At 40.1% G+C, this 21,290-nt stretch overlaps 1 protein-coding gene across 4 annotated transcripts in view; it reads left to right on the plus strand.

Moving 5' to 3' along the window:
- Ptprm (protein tyrosine phosphatase receptor type M) overlaps positions 1-21,290 on the plus strand; it is a 794,765-nt gene that overhangs the window by 340,819 nt on the left and 432,656 nt on the right. For all 4 annotated transcript variants that reach the window (XM_008834659.1, XM_008834658.3, XM_008834655.3 and 1 more), the window contains exons 6-7: positions 8,702-8,876; positions 15,541-15,834. In XM_008834659.1, the coding sequence (XP_008832881.1) occupies positions 8,702-8,876; positions 15,541-15,834 (469 nt within the window). The remainder of the gene's footprint in view (positions 1-8,701; positions 8,877-15,540; positions 15,835-21,290) is intronic.

The raw sequence follows: 21,290 nt of genomic DNA on the forward strand, positions 1-21,290 counted from the left end.
CAGCCGTCTAGAAAACTGTTTCCTCCTGTCATCCACCTCTCGTGACTCTTAATATCTTTCTGCCCCCTCTTCCACAATGTCCCCGAGCCTTGGGGAGCAGAAGTTTGATATTGGTGTCCTATTCAGGAATAAGTGTTCTGTAGCATCTTTTTCTCTGCATGTTGACCAGTTGTAGGTTTCTGTGTTAATTACCATCTGTTCCGTAAGGAAGCTTTTCTGGTGAGAGTTAAGAGATGCATTAATCTATGGGCATAGCAATAAGTCATTAAGAGTCAGTTTAATATAACTATTTAATAGAAAATTCCTATTAGGTTCTCCCCTATGTCCTGTGACCTGTTTAGCCTCAGGTTCCTAATCCTGATATCAGTATCAGGTCTGAGTTCCATCATAGGAAGGAGATCTTAAATCCGATTAAAGAGTAGTTGGTTTCTCCCATAATATTTGTGCCTCTATTACACCATTGGGTATGTCTTACCAGGTCAGTTGTAGTTCACAGCTGGGTAAGAATCATGGCTATTTTTTTCCTTCTGGTAGCTTGCATAGCACCTTTCAGCACTGTGAAAGCTGGACAGTAGACATGAGGCTCTGAAGTCAGCAGCAGCTTGATTTCTCCTTGTTCTACAGCTCACGTATGTAGTGTCTTCAATAATAGGGTCTTACCATCCAGTTATTGGGTAACCAAGAATGGGGGCAATGATCAGTATTGTTTGAGGATCTATGGGTTCTCTGGTCAACAGTTTCTGGGGACGGAGTCCATTCTTGGCATTGAGGATTTTTCCTTTCATTGGACTATGATGTTTTGAAAGGGCAATGTCTCTCTGTTATAGGATAACTCCTTTTAATTTTTTTATTATATACATACTTTGGTTTTCATGTGATCCACAGCCTTCGGGTGTGGAGCTATCCACTGGAGCATGGGTAACTCACCAGTAACTATGCCACTGAAGGAAATAATTCCTGCTGCTTTAGCAGCTTGTAACTGACAGTAGCTCCAGGAGGGACCAGGCTCCAGGAGCCCCTCCCCTATCCTTCATGAATGGTGAGTCCAGAAGACAGTTTCAAGACCACTTCCCTATTGTCCAGCTCTTTAAGCTCTTTCTGCTCCCTGTTCTGTGATGCTCTGAGTCTTTGAGGCATAATAGATGGATGTTCCACTGAGGGCTGAACACTCAGCAGTCATTTATAAAAATAATAAAAATAAAATGTATTTTCATTTTAAAAGCTTGTGTAGTAAGAAAAAGTTTCATCCTCTAAAAGCCATGTAATACAAAATAAATAGAGATATTCTGGTGAATATTTGGTCTTTCAAAACAAAACTTATGATTTAACATATTCTTGTTATCTAATAGTATGTCTAATATGAAAAGTTCCACAGATATCATAGAAAAAAATATAAACCAGCTGTATATGATGATATTGATCTCTAAGTGGTAAGAATACAGTTTTGAATGTCCTTTTTATTCCTTGTATGTAATTTGAAACTTTCTCTAGTAGTCATAGGAATCTAAAAGCCCCTTCCCTTTACTTTGTCCTTAAAAATATACTCTTTGCAAGTCTGCCCCAGTGTAGCCAGTGTCTCATGGATAGCTAGAATGTTCTGCTCTCTGGAGTCTGGGTTTACTTTTCCCCATTTGACTGAATAACCCCTTTTTCTTTTGATTTCCTTCTCTGGTGCTTGTTGCAAAGTCAGATGTATTTTGCACTCATTCAAATTCATTCAACCTATCAGTGTGTGTTACCTATGAATGAACTGACTGAATGCAATCACACTGTTTTGAGGGGTGAGGGATTTGCAGATTTGCCTGTGTTGCCTAAGCTGACCTTGAACTTAAGCAAACCTCCCAAGTTCAGCTATAGTTGGAACTGCAGATAGCACTCTGTGTCTGTCTTAACTGCAAACATTTAAAATACATATCCAGTTTATTTTAGGAAATTACCAAATGTAGATATAAAAATCAGAGTTTATGCTATCAAGCACTAGGAAGAAATGATTTTTAAAAATAAATTATGGGAAAATGTACATAACATGAAAACTACCACTTTGATCATTTTATGTGTATAATTTATTAATTAGCATTATGTATCAGTGTCATCTATGAATTGCCACCCATCAACAAGATTTCTGAAACTCTCATCACTAAACAAAAACTATTAAGAATTAGCTAATTCCCTTCTTGCCCTGGGAAAATCATCATTGTATTCTGTATGTGAGTTTATTTATTCTGGAAATCGCACACAAGTGGAAGTATGCAGTGTTTGTCTTTATGAATAATGTATTTCACTTAACACGGTGTCTTCAAGAATTTTCCATGTTATAACATATGCCAGAATTTCCTTTTAAAGGCTGAATAAGATTCGTGTGTGTGTGTGTGTGTGTGTGTGTGTGTGTGTGTTACATTTGGTTAATTGATCTTCAGTGGGTAGAATGTCAGATTGCTTCCATTTTTTTTGGACCATTCTGAATGATGGTGCCTTAACAAATAACATTAAATATCTCTCTTTGAGTCTCTGTTGTCTCTGTTTCAGGTCTTTTGGTTTATATCTAGGAGTAAAATTGCTAGATAATATGATAATGTTATGTTTAGCTTTTTGTAGACTTTCCAGACTTTCCCACAGCTAGCATGTCGCTCCCAGCAGCAATGCCTGAGATTCCAGTTTTTCTACCTTCTTCCTGTCACTGGCTCTTTTTCATTCATTCAGTCATTGGTGCCTTACTTAGAGTCAGGTGGTATTGCATGGTGGTTTTGATTTGTATTTCCTGGTAACTAATGATGTTGAACATCATTTCATGGCCAATTGGCCATTTGTATTTCTTTAGAAAAATATCTAAAAGTCTTTTGCCCAGTTTTTAATTGGATTTTTGTTGTTGTTGTATGATTTTCAAATAGTTTCTATCATGTGGGCTGAATTTTCACTTTCTTGGTAGTGACATTTGTATACAAATATTTACATGTGGGGATGCATGTATGTTTGGGGGTGTTCATGCATGTGTGTCTGTGTGTGTTAAGGCCCAAGGTTGATGCTGAATGACTTCCTTGATTGCACTCCTCCTTATATATTGAGGCAAGGCATTCACTGGACCCAGAGCTCTCTGCTTTTGCTAGTCTGGCAGTCAGCCTGCCCTGGCCATTCCCAGTCTTGGTCTGCCTGGCCTTGGAATTACAGGTGGACTAGTAATTACACAAGGACTAAAATTCTAGTCCTTGTGCTTGCATCACAAGCAATTTACTCACTAAGCCATCATGCCCCCAGCCAGGTAGTAACTTTTGATGCATTAAAAAATTTTATTTTCATGAAGTCAAGATTACCATAATAGTTATGAAATCAGTTCCAGATCTCAGATTTTGAAGATTATTTTCTCCTGATTTATAGTATTAGTGCTTAAGGGTAGGTATTCATTTAATTTTCAGTTAACCTTTGCACGTAGAAATCCAACTTTTTTTTTTTTTTTTTTTTTTTGCAACTGGCTATCCAGTTTCTCCATTGTTGAAAACACTGTCCTTTTCCAACTGACTGGTCTTATAACCCTGATGAACATCAGTGGGCTATACTTGAAGGGCTTATGTCTGGGTTCTCTATTCTGCTGGCCCATACCTACCTTAATGTCAACCCTAACTGCCTATTTGACTGCTCTTGTTCTCTAGTAAGCTTTGAGTTGACAAGTCTGAGTCTGCCATCTTCGTTCTTCTATTTTGGCTTCAGTGATAACCTTCTGATTGAACTCCTGCCTCTGCAAGAGACCCAGCATGACCTTAAATATTTTCTATGCAGCTCTGGTAAATTAGGATGTACAGTAAGCATTCATAATGACTTTGAATGAAGTTGTTAGCCAAGAGACACCTAAGGCCTCCAAAGTCCTGTAGACAAAAGGGCTACGAGGTAACAACAGTGTGAGATACTTTTCAGAGAGCAAGAATGTGGCTGAGGATGTAACATTAGCAGAGAACTTATTTAGGATGAATGAAGCCCTGATTCCAACTCTAGCCCTGGAAAGAGGGGGGGATTGGAGTAGGGAGAAAGGCAGAACCAAACAGGAAGCTGAGAGAGAATTTTGAATTGGTTTCACCATAAAGAAACTGTAAATTTCTTTGATGGTATAGGTATTTCTACTCTGCTTTAAATGTTATGTAATGCATACATGTATTAAAATATCACATGGTACTCCATTAATATGTATAATGTTAATGTTTATGTATCACTTCCAATAAACACACACAAAATGAGGATAAATAGTTTCATCTATATTAAACAAAATAAATATTAATGCTTTTTTTCTTACTAGTCTCCCTTATAAATAGAGGTTAGTTGTTCAGTGTTAGATTTGGGATATCAATCTGTTAGCCAAATCTCATTGTTTTCTTCTACGTCTGGGACAATTTTTTTCCCCACTGAAGCTATAGTTCTGGGTCATTAAGCTGTTTCGAGCTCTTGTTGATTCTCTACATGGGTGTACAAAGTAGGTAAGATGGAGTCCTTGCCCTTAAGTCCCCAGTGTTCTGTTAGAGGAGAGAGACTTTAGTGCAATATAATGCACTTAGGAAAAAGTTCTTGATAATTTTAGACTCCTTTCCTTGGAGTCATTTCTTCTTTTGTCACTTGTTACTGTGATATCTGGGGGGAAAGTAGCCAGCTCCCATGACATCAGCTGATCTCTTGAAGTCTTCTTTCAGTCTATTCCTATCCTAATAGATGTGTCCCCCTCCTAAAATCCTTCTCTTCCTGGCGTCCACATAAACAATCGTCTTTATGTGTCACATTCTGTGATGTGGTCAGTATCAGAAGTCTCTTCTCAGCCTCTTCACCCTCCATCTGCCAGAAGCAGTTCTGCTGTACTTATGGCTCATAAAGAAGCTCTGCTTCCCCTCGCCTGATGCTATCTCTCTCTCCCTTGGCTCCTGATACTGCAGAGTTGTTCTTGACCCTGGCCTCCCTCCCTTCTCCTCCCTTCACTAAGATGCTCCTGTATACTTTGGGGCTGGGCCCAGACACTGCTTCCCTGGAGCTTTCACTGACCCCATCACAGTATGAGTCTTCTTCTGTGAACTGTGGGAGGTGGTTATTGCTGTGGGTCATGATTATTGCTTTCTCTGTTTCTTTAACCATATTCCAATTAGCTTTCTATTGTTGTGCTAAAATACTCTGCCCAAAACCAATTTAGGGAAGGAAGGGTTTTTTTCCAGCTTAACTCTCTCAGGTCCAATATCCAGGGAAATCAGAGCAAGAACCTGGAGGCAGGAACTGAAGCATGGACCTTGGATGAACACTCCTTACTGACTTGTTTCCCTGGCCTGTGCTCAACCTGCTTTCTTATCCAACCAAGAACCCCTGCTGAAGGGCAGTACCACCCATGTGTGCAGGGCCCTCCCACATCACACAGCCATAAAGATATTACCTCACAGATATGCCCAAAGGCCAATTCCATAGAGAAAATTCCACAATTGAGGTTCTCTCTTTGAAGGTTTGTCAAGTTAAAACTAAAACTACCCAGCACAAACCAGATTATATTGTTATATAAAGGAATATTCTTTTAATACTCTGCTCCATTATGTGATAGAGTGCATGCCCTATAAAAGATGTCCACTGAGTTTGGGTAGTAGAATGAATGCTTGGACTCGGTCATGTATAAATGATTTATGCAAAATGAGCTGCAGATTTAAACAAGATGGATTGGTTGCCTTGTAGAGCCTGGGCGAAAATGATGCTCCTTAGCCCATGTGTTTCCTGCCTGTCTATATCCTTCATGAAGAAGCTGAGTCTAACTTTCATTTGGTTATGTATACGAGATGTTTTTAAGTGCCTTCTTGATTGTTCATGGGATACAATGGGATTGCATAGAGCTAAAGGAGTGCACCTGTGCATTTTACAGAGTAGGTCTGTGACACGAAGAGAGATCGGCCCCCAAGTGCTGCTTCTACAGTATATCAAAGAGGTTTCTTTCCTTGGAGCTGGTGGTACAGGCTTGAGCTGGTCAAGGCTCAATGCATACTTTAAATTTTTCTGAATAAGCATAATTTTTAGGTATGCTTCTATATGGGAAAATGTTACAGGATTAGAATAAAAGTTCATTTTTATGGAATTATGCCACAAATAACAACAGATAATCCCCTGTCTTGTTGTTGCATTGTTAATTGTTAATAAACAAAGCATGTGCTTATCAATATGCAGTCTGTTTTTTCTTTAGGTTTAATATCTCCCTCATCAATGGAGGTTAGATTGATTTTTCAGTTTGAGAAAGGAAAGTTTCATTTTATAACCCAGTGAGTCACTTCTATTAGCAGAGTTTGATTATGGAGTAGTTTTGGAAATCAGATGTATGGATAGCAGGGGGGACACTCACTCTTGTATTTATTATTAATGCTAAATTTTGTTGTTTTTTCTGTAATTTCTCAGTGCTATTTCTCAGATCAAAGTTTCAGATTTAATAAAACACACAAACACAAGACACATGGGACTTCATATTTTTTATGATTTTTTAAGGCATAAATAAAGCTGCATTTACAGTTAAGGCTAAAGTCATTATGGGTGGAACTCTTCTTTTGCTCTCCTCATGTTTCCTTCCAAGTGGCAGGAATGCTGCTAGTGCAGCACTCCTGACTGCTTTCTCTCTACCCAAGCAGGAACTGCCTGGAAGTGCAGAGCATGTGTGACCTAGCCCTTTCCTTAGGGAGCTAGCTGCTATGGGAACCTCCGTCCTGTGAGTTTAATGCACCACCTAATATGTGGGGGACTTGTAGTTTTCTAGTGACTGGGTGGTCTGTTTAATTCTGCGTTTCAGCATTAGCAAGCCCATTGTTTCTGCACACTGCAGCCTGAGTGTAGTCTCCAGTGTATCAGTAATAAAGGTGGGATTTTGACAGCCTGTCTGCTTCTCTCCTGAAGTCACTGCTCATTGTGTCCAGTGCTCAGGTGGCGATACGTGCTGCCAATCATTGCATCAATGTCCTTTCATATGTCTTTCATTTGGCACAATAGCCCTGAGAGTAAGTTGTACCATCTCTTCTTTTTTGATGAAGAGAGTGGGACCCTGTGAAAGTAAATTACTTTTAGTGACAAACGGCCAGCACCTTAGTTAGGCTGACTCCCAAACTCATGTCCCTTAGGACAGACTGCCTCACAATATTATGGATAAAAGCTTTAAAGGTCTTTGCATAATGTAAAATCACTGAACCATATGGATGAGTTTTATTGTTTTGTAGCCTTGCATTTTTATAGCAGTAAATGAAAACATTTTAGTCCAGCCTGCATGTGCTGTCTTAGTGCCATATTACTAACTGAGCCTTCATATGCAGAAGCAGTCCACTTCTCCCAGTTCTTCTTGCTGTCTTTATTTCATCTAGTTTTCCTTGCCATGTTTGGCTTTCCTTATGGTTTCCTGTGACTGGAATAGTCTCCGCCATTCTCCTCCTTTGCCTGGCTAGTTTCTAATTACCCTTTGGATCTCTATTCACACATCGCTCGCTCAAACTGGCCTCCCTTATCCATGGTATCTACAGTTGGTCCACACCATGACTCCCTCCAGCCATCTGGGTCTTTCTCTTTACCACTTATGCCATCATTGGTCAATGTCCACCAGATGGTTCTCCATGTTGCCCCTAGAGTCCTGCTATAAATGATAGCAAAGCTTTGTACCCCAAGCATGGTTGCTGGGCAAATAATGGGCACAGGGCTTGGCATCATATGTAACCCCTGACCTTTGTCTAGTATTTTCTACTAATAGTTATAGGTACGTGTTGAAAGTATCAGCCTTCCCAATAATTACTAGAAATACAAAACTCAATTTTTTTTTATGTGTATAAGTGTATTGCCTGAGGTCAAAGAGAGCAGCAGAGCTTCTGGAACTAGAGTTATAGATGGTTGTTATCTACCACGTGGGCATTGGGAATGGAACTTAGGTCCTCTGCATGAGCAGCCAGTGCTTTTAAACCACTAAACCATATCTCCAGCCCCCCAAACTGAAATTTCTTAGTGTCCTCCTTGATTTTAAACTCTTGTAAGCATAGAATGAATTTCTAAAGCAGACATAATACAAGGCTGACTTAGGGAATGAAAATAATGAATGATAAAATACCCAACAATAGGACTAGCCTCAGTAGGTCTGGGGAGTATGAGACATACAGTGGGATTTCATTGTTACATTTCAGAATCATATATTTATTAAGCATCAATCTCAGTGTATATGGGAAGAACACCATAAAAGTTGAATAAATCCTCTAGGTCCATCACTGGGAATGTGGTAATGGTACTGCCTGATGTACATTTTAGTAGTAGTCTTAATAATTTCTTCCTTGCTCATATATAATGTGGGGTTAGTAATAGCAGGGTTGGTGATGTAATTTTGTTTCCTAATCAAGCACAGAAATCTAAGATAAGGTATTCTGAAAAAAACCAAATATTTGTGAAGAGCAAAATAAAGCTTTTTTTTTTGCCTATGCTTTGTTTTCTCCCTTATTCAGCTAAATTAACTTTAATATATTTAGGTGTTCAAGCAAGACATTTCTATTCACTTAATTTTGTATCCATCAGTCTTCATTTTGTTGATCAGGGCAGAATTGCAGTTTTCTGGAGCTGTTCTCCTGGGTGATAAGCAATTGAACCAAGATTGCATAAAAATGACTATGATAATCCGCCATCGGGTGTCTTATTGTTTGGACGTGGCAGCTGATTTGCTTTTTTTTTGTCCACCCCACTCTCACTGATACAGGGCATCGATGTCCGAGATGCTCCGCTGAAGGAAATAAAGGTGGCTAGCTCCAGAAGATTCATAGCTTCTTTTAATGTGGTAAATACGACCAAGCGAGATGCCGGGAAGTACCGCTGTATGATTCGCACAGAAGGAGGTGTTGGGATATCAAACTATGCAGAATTGGTTGTTAAAGGTATTCAATATGTTTTTATATCCCCAATAGTCTATTAAAATAGATGTTACATGGTTGTTAGCTCATTACTTGTTTATACTCAAACTTATCCTGTCAGCTTCTGAATAGTAGTTTGGTGGTATGCTATATTGATGGATTGCATTTTAAGTACAAATTTTGCACTTGAGCAATATTTTTGAAAAATGTGTGATGGATGTTGGTTTAGTTGCATTTAAAGCAATGACAAGGTCTCCTGCCAGCTCTGTATATACAGATTACAACCTATAAATATTTTTAAGGAATGAAAATTTTTTTCCTGATAGAAAATCACTTAAAATGCAAATATTCACCAGGCAGGTGTGTATGATAGCAGAGTAGTTAATAAAAACCAAGCAGTGTCGGTATAAAAAGGCCGTGTTATATCACACATATTGATAATACTGTCTTAACATTCATAATATCCCAGTTAGGCTCAATTGCTGAATGGCTGGAAAATTGAGTCATTATATTCAAGAAGGTGGGGGATGAAGGGTAAAAAGGAGAAGGGAAATGAGTTTCTTTTAGCTGGTTTAATGCATTTCATGGGCAGAGGAGTTTATAATATCAAGCTACTAAAGTAATTTTTGGACCCAAACAGAACCATTTGAACTTGCACAAGAACCTTGCTGGTATTTCAGACAGCTGTGGCCGGCTGTCACTGTTGTGGGTGGTTTATTTTTTTGGTGGATGGAGACCCAAATGATGCCTCATATTTTGTTTTACTTTTCAACTTTTTTCAGTGTTGGTGGGGATGGAACTTAGGATTCATGCACTACACAGATTCCCCAAACCCCATGTATATTTACATTTGTTGGGTAGAGAACATAAAATTGAACACCTTAATGTGCTCTATTCCTTTTAATACCAAATTCTTCTTTGCAGACAACTTTAAAGAATGCTGGGTTTGCATGCCAAAACAAGCTACAGGGCATAGGCCATGATTTTTTTTCCTTTCTGTTCACCCATTTCTTTGTATATCTAATAGATAGAATAATGTACCCAACATGGCAGAGCTAACAGGAGGCCCAACTGCAGAAAGCATGTGTGTTGCCTAGACCAGTGTACAGGGTAAGCCGAAGGTGACTGTACATCAGGGATGGAGATGAGGAGGACCCGGGTGTTCGTATTGCCTGAGCTAGTAGACCTTTGATTTTCCTTTGAGAATGCGTAATAGGCCACCTCTACAAATTTTAAAACTGAACATGCTGCCTCACCTATTCCACCCTCAATTCTTCCATCACCTCTATAATGAACCAGACTCTCCAGGTAAATAAAGCTTTCATTGTAAAAGCTGTAGAGAGCTTAGGAATTGTGCCCTAGTTGTCTCACTTAAGAGACACAATGCTGGCTTATCAGTGAGTCCACCCTCAGATTTTCTAACTATCGTAGTGGCAGATAGATGCGGAAGGAAGAGCATGCTAAATATTTACTTGAATCATATACAATACCTCACTGAATTTTTACGTTTTGGTGTGTAGTAAAACTATACTGCCTGGCTAAAACTTTGACTTCAGGTTTAAGATTTATAGTAAAACTCAAGTTCCTCAGCATTATATAGACCCTACCCTACTGGAGGATCTCTAGACAGTTAAGGATTCTTGGTACAGGATATAGACATGCAGTGGAGCAGCCTGGGTGTGCCCATGCTTCCTGCTCTTCCTCCTCCTGATTTTCCTGCCCCTTTACCCCTCCTCCCATTCCCCCCTCCTTCCCCCTCCTTCTCCCCTCCTCCTCCCCCTCCTCCCCCCTCTTGTCCTCCCCTTCTGTTCATTGCCTCACTGTTATTATTTAACTTCCATCTCAGTGCAGCTCTCAGTAATGATTTCCCCTTATCTGAGTTACAGTCACTACTGTGCTTCACTGTCATCAAACAGGACCCATGTGATCAAGGCATTCTGTTCTGCTGTTAACCCAATGCAAATATAGTTTCTTTAAAAATTGCCTCCTTGGGAAAGTCAGCTTGTTGGGAGTTACAAGTAATGCAGAAATGTCTACTCTGCCAGAGGAATCATAGGTAGAGTGAATAGGCTCTTGTTCATACACATGTACCACTATGTCTTCTCTGAGGACAGCATATGATCTTGTCATCATGTGTGGTACTAAGAGTGATTCCTTCATTTGGTGCCTGGTGTATCTAACTAATGTGATGGTATTTAATTTGCTTTCTATTGTTATAAAACACTGACAAGCTACTTGGGGAAGGAAAGGGTTTTTTTCAGCTTACAGTACAGTACAGTCATCATTAAGGGAAGTCAGGGCCGAGCTCAAGGAAAGAACATGAAGTAAAGAACACTAGCAGAAACCTTGGGGGCAAGACCGCTTACTGATTTGATCCCCATGACTTGCTCAGCTACCTTTCTTATATAACCCAGGCCCACAGTAGGCTAGGACCTCCAACATAAATTAACAGTCAAGAAAATGCTTTACAGGCATGCCAAAGTGCCAGTCTGATGGAGAACATTCCTCAGTTGAGGTTCCATCTTCTCGGGTGACTATAGTTTCTTTCAAGTTGACAAAAACTAACAAGATGGAAAAATGATTATAGAGATTTCCAGCCTCTCCCTTTTTAGACAATAATGAGAGAAAAGAGCCAATTTTAGGTTTTAAACAGTGAGAGAAACTCTCAGGTTGCAGAGAGTGTTTGCTATTGATTTCTTAGAATTTTATCAAGTTGAGCATAGTGTTTTCTTTGATTTGGAGCATTCTTTTGCACTTATGGTGTTAGTAAAACTCATAGTGGAAGTTCCCTGAGCAGTAGTGGGAGTAGACTTTATTATCTGAATGCTCCTCAATTACATGAGCCCCTTGGGACAAATTTATGGGGAAATGAGTCATTCCAGAAATGCATTTATGATGAGATAAACTATAATTTATGCCACATTTTAAAATGATATATTGGGATTATAAGCATAGGACACTAAAAAAAATTGTGGTTTTTGTTGTCTGTTTTGAGAAAGGTCTCAGGAAGCCACCTTCAACTCCCTAAATAGCTGAGGCTAGCCTTAAACTCTTGTTCAGCTTTCCCCCATTCTGAGTGCTAGGATTACAGGCACATGCTAGCATGTTAGGCTGAAAACTCAGTGATGTAGAAAAAAACAAATTCTAAGTAAGAAGATTGACAATGGAATGTATCCTGCTGTTTAAATATTGCTACTCTGGAGATCTTCTATAATGCCTTTAGTGACAGGGAAAAAAGTCTTTAATGTAAATGATTTATGTAAAATGAGTTGTGTCCTAAGACCAATTACAGGCACACCTACTTGATAATTTTAGGTATTTTTTGCTGTGATGCTAGTTTCAGCTTATTTATTTTTATTAACTTTTTTGAGAATTTTATATGTGATGTCCCTCCAATTCATCCCATGCCCCACTTCTCCCTCACAATTGCTTATCCTCTTCTGTGATTATTATTGTTACATATACATATATACATTTATAAATATACATATATATATATATGCATTGAGTCCATTTACTGGTGCTCATGTGTATGTGTGTTTAGGGTTGGCCACTTGGGATTAGATAACCTATCAGAGAGCTAGTCCCTGAAGAAAACTAATTCTCCCTTCCTCAGCATCACTGGTTGCCTGAAGCTCTTCATCTTGAGGTGGGACTCTGTCAGTTTTTCTCTGTTCAAATTGGCATGTCAGCTGATAGTGTCAGCATGCAGATCTTGTTAGGCTACCATACTGTGGAGAATTCACTGATGCAGCTTCCCTACCATGTGTGGAATGCATTAACTAGTGGCAGGTGTCTTGTCCCTCTGGCTCTTAGAATCTTTCTGCCCCTTCCCCTGCAGTGTTCCTTGGGCTTTAGGTGTAGTGGTTGTGTTGTAGATGTATCAGTTGGGGATGGGCACAAAAAAGTCACTTATTTTCTGCTTCTGACCAATTGTGAAACTTTGTAATAATCTCCATTTGTTGCAAAAGGAAGCTTCTTTGATAAGTAGTGAGAGTTATACTTGTCAGGTTTGTCCAGGGTGAGAAAAGACTGCTCCAGGTCTAGTCCAGGATGGGGGAGATGGTGACCAAGTGGGCAAGGTTCTGCCTAACTTACTCGGCTGGTAACCTGGTACCTCAGGTTATTTTTGAGGCACAGTCTCATATAATCCAGGCTGAACTCAAACTCATTATGTAGTCTCTGAGGACAACTTTGAACTTCTGATCCTCTTGTCTCTGGTTCTAGATGGTTGAGATTACAGGCATGCACCACTACAACCAGTTTATGTGGTGTTGAGGATCAAATCCAGGGTCTCTTACATGCTAGGCAGGTATACCCCATCTCCTCGTTTGTCTTTTAATCCTTTGAGATAATATCTTGTTGTTTGGGCTTTATTGGTCTTAAATTTTCAAGTTCAATTGATATTCCTGTCTCCTTTCCAAGTAGCTAAGAATACAGATGCCCAGCTCAAGTTAGTTTTTGTGATTTAATTTATGTGTATGAATGTTTTGCCTGCATATATGTAAATGTACCCTGAGCCAACAGAGGCCAGAAGAGGTTGTTGGATGCACTGGAACTGGAGTTACAGATAGTTATGAGCAGTCATGTATGTGAGCTAGGAACAGAACCTGTAACCGCTGCAAAAGCAACAAATACTCTTTTTAAAATATTTTATTTTTATTTTTAATTTATGTTTATGCATGTATTGCCTGTGTGTAAGTGCACCCGTGTTGAGCAATGCCTGCAGAAGACAGAAGAGGCTGTCGGATCCCCTGGAAACGGAGTTACGGACAGTTGTTAGCTGCCATGTGGGTGCTGGGATTTGAACCCGGGTCTTCTGCAAGAACAACTAGTGTTCTTAACCGCTGAGCCATCTCTCCAGTCCTGCAACAAATACTCTTAACTACTGAGTCATCTCTCTAGCCCTCAAATTATTTTTTTTAAGGGAATAAGACATGTTTTTTTTTTTTTCTGGAGCCAACTATGAGTGACCATGGCCCAGGAACACAGATTTAGGTCACCACAAATTCCATGTTCCAATATAGTGGTAACAGTTTCACAAAGTTTTTATAGTAATAGAACAAAGAAAAATCATAAACCTGGAAACTTTTAAGTACATTTGTGGAAACATTAATTAGACAGTTACAACAAAAGAGAGATCTCAGCTATAGGCCTTCAGATACTATCTGATGACACTCAGACTTATGGTTGGTGGAAGCTAGGGTTTTGTTAATTTAATACATTCCAAAAAGATTTTTATCTGTTAGCCACAGGATGTTAAATCAGACTCAGAGTTAGAGAAGGAATGACTATTAGGGAGCTAAAGATAAATTATAATTTAAGCCCTGGACCTGCAACATTGCAAACTCTACATGATCACTGATGTTCTAATTAGTTAATCAGCCTTGCAGGAGGGTCAGTCAAACATGCAGATTTTACAGCACCCTCAACTGGCCAAGCACCACGTTTTGTGCATATAGAGGCCACTTATTATTTATTAAATATTTATAATGTCCCACATAACTAGGCAGGCTCATTCTTAGGATCTTATGTAGATGAGGCTGGGTTGTAGGCAGTAGAACAGTATTCAGGAGAAAGGAATAGCTGGTAAAGTCATTAAGGAACTCCTCAATCACATCAAAACTTTGACCCATCATGATCTGATTCTGGCTTTTGTTCTCCATATCTAATATAACATTTATATGCAATAAAATAAGATTATTATACTTAAAGTAATCAAGAACATTGCTTGACCTAATGGGATGAAGATAAACTAAATCTCACATGATACCAATATGATAAAACAAATCAAATCAGTATTCACAAATAAGAACTACGATAATTTAAGTATTGTGCTGGATAGCTTTAGTGTCAACTTGACACACCTGGGTTGAGGGCGCCTCAGTTGGGGAATTGCCTCTACTGGACTGGCCTGTGGCCATGTCTGAGGGGCATCTTCTTGATGAGTGATGTGGGAGGGCCCAGCCCACTGTGGGTGGTGCCACCTCTGAGCAGGTGGGCCTATGTTGCATAAGAAAGCAGGCTGAGCAAGGGGAGCAAGCCAGTTCCTCCATGGCCTGTGCTCCAGCTCCTGCTTCCAGGTTCGTGCCCTGAGTTCCTACCTTGGGCTCCGTGATGAACTGTGACCTGGGAGTTGTAAGCTGAATAAACCCTTTCCTCCCCAAGTTGGTATTGGTCAGAGTGTTTTGTCACAGCAATGAAGAAACAAACTAGGACAAGTATCAAGATCAATCTTTATCAGAGTTAGAGCTAGCCACTTCACATGAGGTTACAGTTTTGAAATCAAACTGGCCAAAAGAAAAGCTAAAATTAATAGATACAGATATATTTAAACACTCCAAATGTAAATAAGATAGTCCATAGACTACAAAGAACTAGAAATACAGGGGGAAACATAGTCAATCTCTTTTTTTGTAAATACATATGTAAATTTTGTTGGTTTAAAATTCATCTTTACCTGTTACCTTCACTCCATTAGGTCAATTACCTTTTCAAAGGTTTTACAGCTGTGAAACTTGTTAAAATCATTACCCCCTGTGCATGTGCTTGTTAGGCCTCATAAAACCTTTAAAAGTTAATTCCTGAAAATTTGATGTCCTCTACTTTTCGTTTTGGATGTACATTTAGCTCTTTCCCTATTGAAGAGAAAAGCACCTGAAAGATGGATCTCTGGTTTGTCTTTCAGAACCCCCAGTTCCGATTGCTCCACCCCAGCTTGCCTCTGTGGGAGCAACGTACCTGTGGATACAGCTCAATGCCAACTCCATCAATGGGGATGGGCCCATTGTGGCCCGTGAGGTCGAATACTGCACAGCCAGTGGGAGCTGGAATGATCGGCAGCCAGTGGATTCTACAAGCTACAAAATTGGGCACCTTGACCCAGACACAGAATACGAGATTAGTGTGCTGCTCACCAGGCCAGGGGAAGGTGGCACTGGATCTCCTGGGCCAGCTCTAAGGACAAGAACCAAGTGTGCAGGTGAGTATGAGGAGAACCTCCCCTGATAGGCATGGTCTCTCCAAGTATTGATATCTACATTGGTGTCTGGCAGATGGACCACACATTCTCTAGCTCTGCCAGCATCTTGTGTGGGAATAAAAATCCTCTTAAAGGTAAATGGCTTGTGAACGTCAGGAAACATGACCACAAGGCCTGCTATCTCTCAGCCTGTCTCTACCTCTTTTTCCTATTCTTACACCTTGCTCTGGGTACCACAGTTAATACTAGAATGGTCCCTAAGTCTCACCAGAGCTAACTACTTCAATGATATTGGCTAATAGATCAAACTTTCTTCTTCTGGTTCCTCCATTTTATGTTCACAACTAATGTGCCCATCACTCAAGAGGAGGTGTTTTGGAATAATAAATTCTCTCATACAGCTTGAAAGCTGTTTTTATGGATGAGTGCCTGACCCATGGATGCTAGTCAGTGACTGGGAGCCTACTCATAACAGAAGGAGTGATTTTCCTGCAGGCTTTTGGGGTCTTAGACTACAAAGTCTTAATTGTTCTAAAACCATTCTGCAACTTAAATAGAATGGGTTGATAGACAGAGAACTATAACACTTTGTAAAAATCAGAATCTGCAGGAGGTACCCATTAGATGTTACAGGATTGTTTATGAATGGTGATTCTCTGGGAGGAACAGAAATAACTTGCTGGATTTCTGAAGAACTCTTTAACATAGACATGAGTCTTTCTTTCTATTGAATTGTGTGCTGAGATTTTGGAAAAGAGTCCATAGAACTTGGAGTCACGCAGCTCTTCAGATAGTATTAAGAAGACAGCATCAAAGCATCATTTCTTCCATGTTTTAAAAGTGCTCTATGTTCATGGGTTTCCACAATTATAGATTCAATAAACTTTGGACTGAAAAATTTTAAATGGCCTCTGCAATGAAAATGTACAGATTTTTTCTTATTGCTCACTCAAAAATAATATAGCAACAATTTATATATCATTTACATTGCATTAGAAATTAGGAGGAACATGGAAATGCTGTGAAATATATTGATCATTGGAGGATTTTGATATCTGAAGGGGTCCTGAAACCAATGGCCCCACAAAATCCCTGGGAAGATTGTACTTAGCACCATCTGACGCTATGTGCTAATAGCAGAGGAATTAGTGTTCATAATCTGTGTGTGTGTGAGTGTGTGTGTGTGTGTGTGTTTGTGTACTGGTTTATGTGGGTGAGTAAGTGTGCATGTATTTGTAAGTGTTCATGTGAATGTGTTTGTGTGTGTGTGTACATGCAGAAGCCAGAGGTCCCCACCTCAAATGTCCTTCCTCAGGGGCCTTCCATCTTGATTTTTGAAACAGTGTCTCTCACTTTGGTCTGGGATTTGCCAATGTAGCTAGCCTGGCTGGCCAGCAAGCCACAGATATCCCCCCCATGTCTGCCTCCCCAGCTGTATGATTACAAGCAACTCTTACCATGCCTGACTTCTTAATTAGGCTATGGGGATTGAACTACATTCCTCATGGCTTCATAGCAAGCATTTTACCAACTGAGCTGTCTCTCCATCTCCATGAAATAGTAAACGCTAACCATTATAGCTGCCCCCCGCCGCTGTCTTTGTAAATTGGATAGTGCTGCTTTTATGATGACAGTACTCATGGTAAAATTCTTTTCTTGCAAATTTGATGTCTTTTGGTAGGAAAGGGAGCAGGTTCTTTTCCAGACCCAAGATCTGTGCTGTGGGTACAGTAGTAGCTCTGCTTTAGTGGCCTCCATATCTGGCATCTTTGGAGATCTCACATCTCCTACCTTTCCCCTCATGGAATCTTCTTGCAGGAATAGGGTTGACTCTTCCATGCAGCTGTTTCCATAGCCCTGGTCAAAAGGAAACTTCTTGAAGTTTCCCAAGTTTTTCTAGTCTTGTCTTAACCCTATCATCTGTCACTTAGACCAGTAAATTATTTCATTGCTGTATAGTTTTTACTATCATCACTTACTGAATACAAACAGTAGCTTTGTATAAAAAAATTGCCTATATCCTTTTTCAATGTAGGAATTGCTTTCAAAACTGTTTGACATTTGTCTTTTGAAGTCTCTGGGGGTAGACCTGTGCTCCTCCTGTTATAGATGGGGAGACTGGATTCCCCATGACTTCCCCTCTGCTGTAAGTGTGCTCTGTAAAAACAACTGTTATTTTAAGCAGGCCTGTTTGGAGTATGGCATTATAGCATTCTCCCTTCTCTAAGAGTAACGATTAGATTTGGGAGGGGCTGTGATCTGTCTTGTTCTTCTCACTAGAAGCTCAATTCACTTAGCATTTTCAGTTCTGTTCTTTTCTGTTGGTTTTGTGCCAGTACATTTCAATTATTCACACATCTCTGTGCACTTTCCCTGATTTTAATGCATATGTGTATTTTCCCGGAAGCCTTTGATAGGACTGTTCAGTGTGCAAATGTATAGTTCTCAAAGAGACAGAATTGGCAGTCCCTTTTTAAAAATGAAATTCAATTTTAATTGGTATTTGCATGCCAACAGAGAGCCTTAAAGAACTAAACCTCCCATGAGCAAGGGAAGCTGATGGCAAAGCACCCTAGTTCTCCGACTGCCTGCACTTGACACTGTTCCTGGTGTGTCATGTGCTGGCAGAGAATGTTTCTGAGAAGGCTGTGATTTATCAAGTCGACCTGAGGAAAGAGGGAAGAATGTTAGGTGGGAGAGTTGGAGGTAGAAGAGGGGAGGCATGTTAGGTGTGTGAAGACATTGAAGTCGTGAGATTTCTTAATGTAAGCAGAGAGGCAGCAGGTCCTTCCTGGACCTGAGGCTTTTGAGCAAATGTGCAGGTTAGATTAGTTGCTGCTAATCTGTGTGGAGCTATGGAAAGAGGACCTAGGATCCAGGGGGAAGACAGGTGCAATAGTTACAGACTGAAAGCTTGATATTGTTCCACAGTGGTGTTTACATGGCTTGTAAGCATTTAACAGCATTTACATTTTTTTGATCTATTCATTTTCTATGAGTGTTTTGACTACATGCATATAAGTACACCCCTGCAAGAGCCGCCAGTGCACTTAACCGCCGAGCCATCTCTCCAGCACCCACTTAAAAGCCTTCATGAGGAGCAGGCCATGGCCATCTGAATCTATAAGTGAGTGGCTCAGCCTTCTACAGTTGTGGATGGAAATGCTCTGAACCTGGTTTGTGAATAGGGATGAATGAGGTAGAGTGAGAAGTAGAAAGAATTCAGGGAGAGTCACACTGTAGGATTTGAAACAGGCAGAAATATTAATGTAGAATCAGATCAGATTGCTATTGAGCAGCAGCGTTTATGAAGAGGTGGCTGGGAATGTGACTTAAATGCACATAAAGCTATAAATAATCCATACTGTCTTTGTGAATCACCCCTGTAAAGCGTTTGCCTTCCTGCTCCTCTCCCCACCCCTGAAATACCTGCTATTACTTTAGGTTGGGTTAGGAAAATAGAATGTCCGTGTCGCAGGAGGTAACAGCGTTTCTACACAGTGCAGGAGGTGACAATGACAATTCTACTGTGCTGGTTTGGCCTCCCAGTAATCATTACATTTATTTCTGACCCATGAATTTAAAAAGAAATGACACAAAAGAATTTGTGCCCATGAGAGACTGCCCGAGATCCATTACGTTGCAGATATCTGACCATTCAGAAACGGTAGTCAGGGCACTCTTTACATGTTGGACCACAGGCAAGTGAAGAATAGTGTGTTTCCTGGGGTCGATTTGTTAAGCTAGAACTTCACATTGTAGAAGGTAATTTCTGTGTTCAAAATAATAGAGCAGGCCTGACCTTGAAGATGCCCCAAAACTGAGGATTCTGTGATTCATTTGTTACTCCTTTCTCATGGCATGATCCATCATATTTTTCCAGCCTGAATGTCTTCCAGCTTCACTTTGATTTTATCCTCCTGGAAGTGCTTCCTAATCACGCTTGTGAAACTCTGCTCTGCAGGATTGTGGAGGTCTGCTGTGACCTTTCCAAACATCTGATTGGGGGGAAGCAAGGTTAAGTTTTATTATGACTGCATAGATTGCATTTGAAGGCTGCCTCTTATTTTATTCTGAGATTTGCTGCCTGGAGTATGCATTAGAAAACACTTGAGGGGCTGGAGGGATGGCTCAGTGGCTAAGAGTACCCATTGCTTTTGCAGAGGACCTGGGTTCAACTCCCAGCACCCACATGGTGGCTGAAAGCTGTCCATAACTCCAGTTTCAAAGGACCCTATCTCTTTTCTGACCTCCTTGGGCATTGCATAACATAGGTCCATCTACCTACAGGCAGGCAATATACTCATAAAATAAAAACAATAAGATAAAAAAGAACACCATGTCATTGATAACTGGCAATGTGGGTGCTATGACCAGCTTCATTAGTTCAAGTCACAGGCTCAGGGACTATGTTTGAGCTGCTGCTGCTGCAGCTGGACCTGTAGTCATAGGCCAGTACTTGCACTCTGTGTACTTCTTGCCTTGTCTATAAAGCAGGTTGATAATGGTGTCATTTATATTATATTGTTACCACAAAGCCTTCACCAGCCAATGCATAGTGGGTAAGTAGAACAGAGCTGAATCTAAAGCAAGTGGTTTAACTACAAATTTCTTTTTTTTTAATTGTTGTGTATTTGTATGATATTGGAGAGTGAAGTCAGAGTTTCATGCCTGCTAGGCAAGTGCTGTGCCACTGAGCTACATCCCAGCCTTTTCTTTACCTTTTACTTTGAGGCAGGGTCTCATTACATTGCCCAGGTGGCAAGTTCAAGCTTCCTCTGTAGCCCAGGCAGTCCTTATACTTGGAATCCTCCTGCCTCAGCTTCCTAAGGGCCTGGAATTAGAGGTCTCCACCACCAGGCCTGGCATTAACTATTTAATTCAATAGACTTTGATGTTTGAAACCTGATTTTCTTACCCAAGATCTTTCAGAATTCTTACCTATTTGAGAAATCAAAAATCCGAGAATCACTATTTGATATCATGAACTCATAGAATTCCTTAGAGTTGAGTATTAGGTTCTAAAGAGACAGCCTTCTGCCATCTCTCAAATCCACTTGTTTTAGCTATGATCTCTGCTGCTTTTTGTGCTGGTTGAAACCTGTCCTATCATATGGCATCCATGAAACTGTATTTAGCTCCCTGTGTTAAAATGGCATGACCCCCACTTACTATTCATGAGTACATTGTCATTACCTGGTCAGACATCTGTGGGACTTGTATGTAGAAACTTTCCAGAATAGAGTTTTTATGTTACTGACAGTTGCTGCCAAGGGTAAGCACAGGCTCTTATGGTGAGCAAGATCTAGTCACTCAACTCTCTGGTTCCATCCAATCCTTCATCTCTAAACAAGGACAATAAGCATCTGCCCTGTGGCATAGAGGTATGTTTGAAGATCGGGATTTTTTTATAATCTTTCATTGTCTTTTTATATTTAATTTTTTTCCTTTTTGAG

Source organism: Nannospalax galili, unplaced genomic scaffold (genome assembly GCF_000622305.1).
Source record: "Nannospalax galili isolate Female #2095 unplaced genomic scaffold, S.galili_v1.0 scaffold155, whole genome shotgun sequence".
NCBI lineage: Eukaryota > Metazoa > Chordata > Mammalia > Rodentia > Spalacidae > Nannospalax > Nannospalax galili.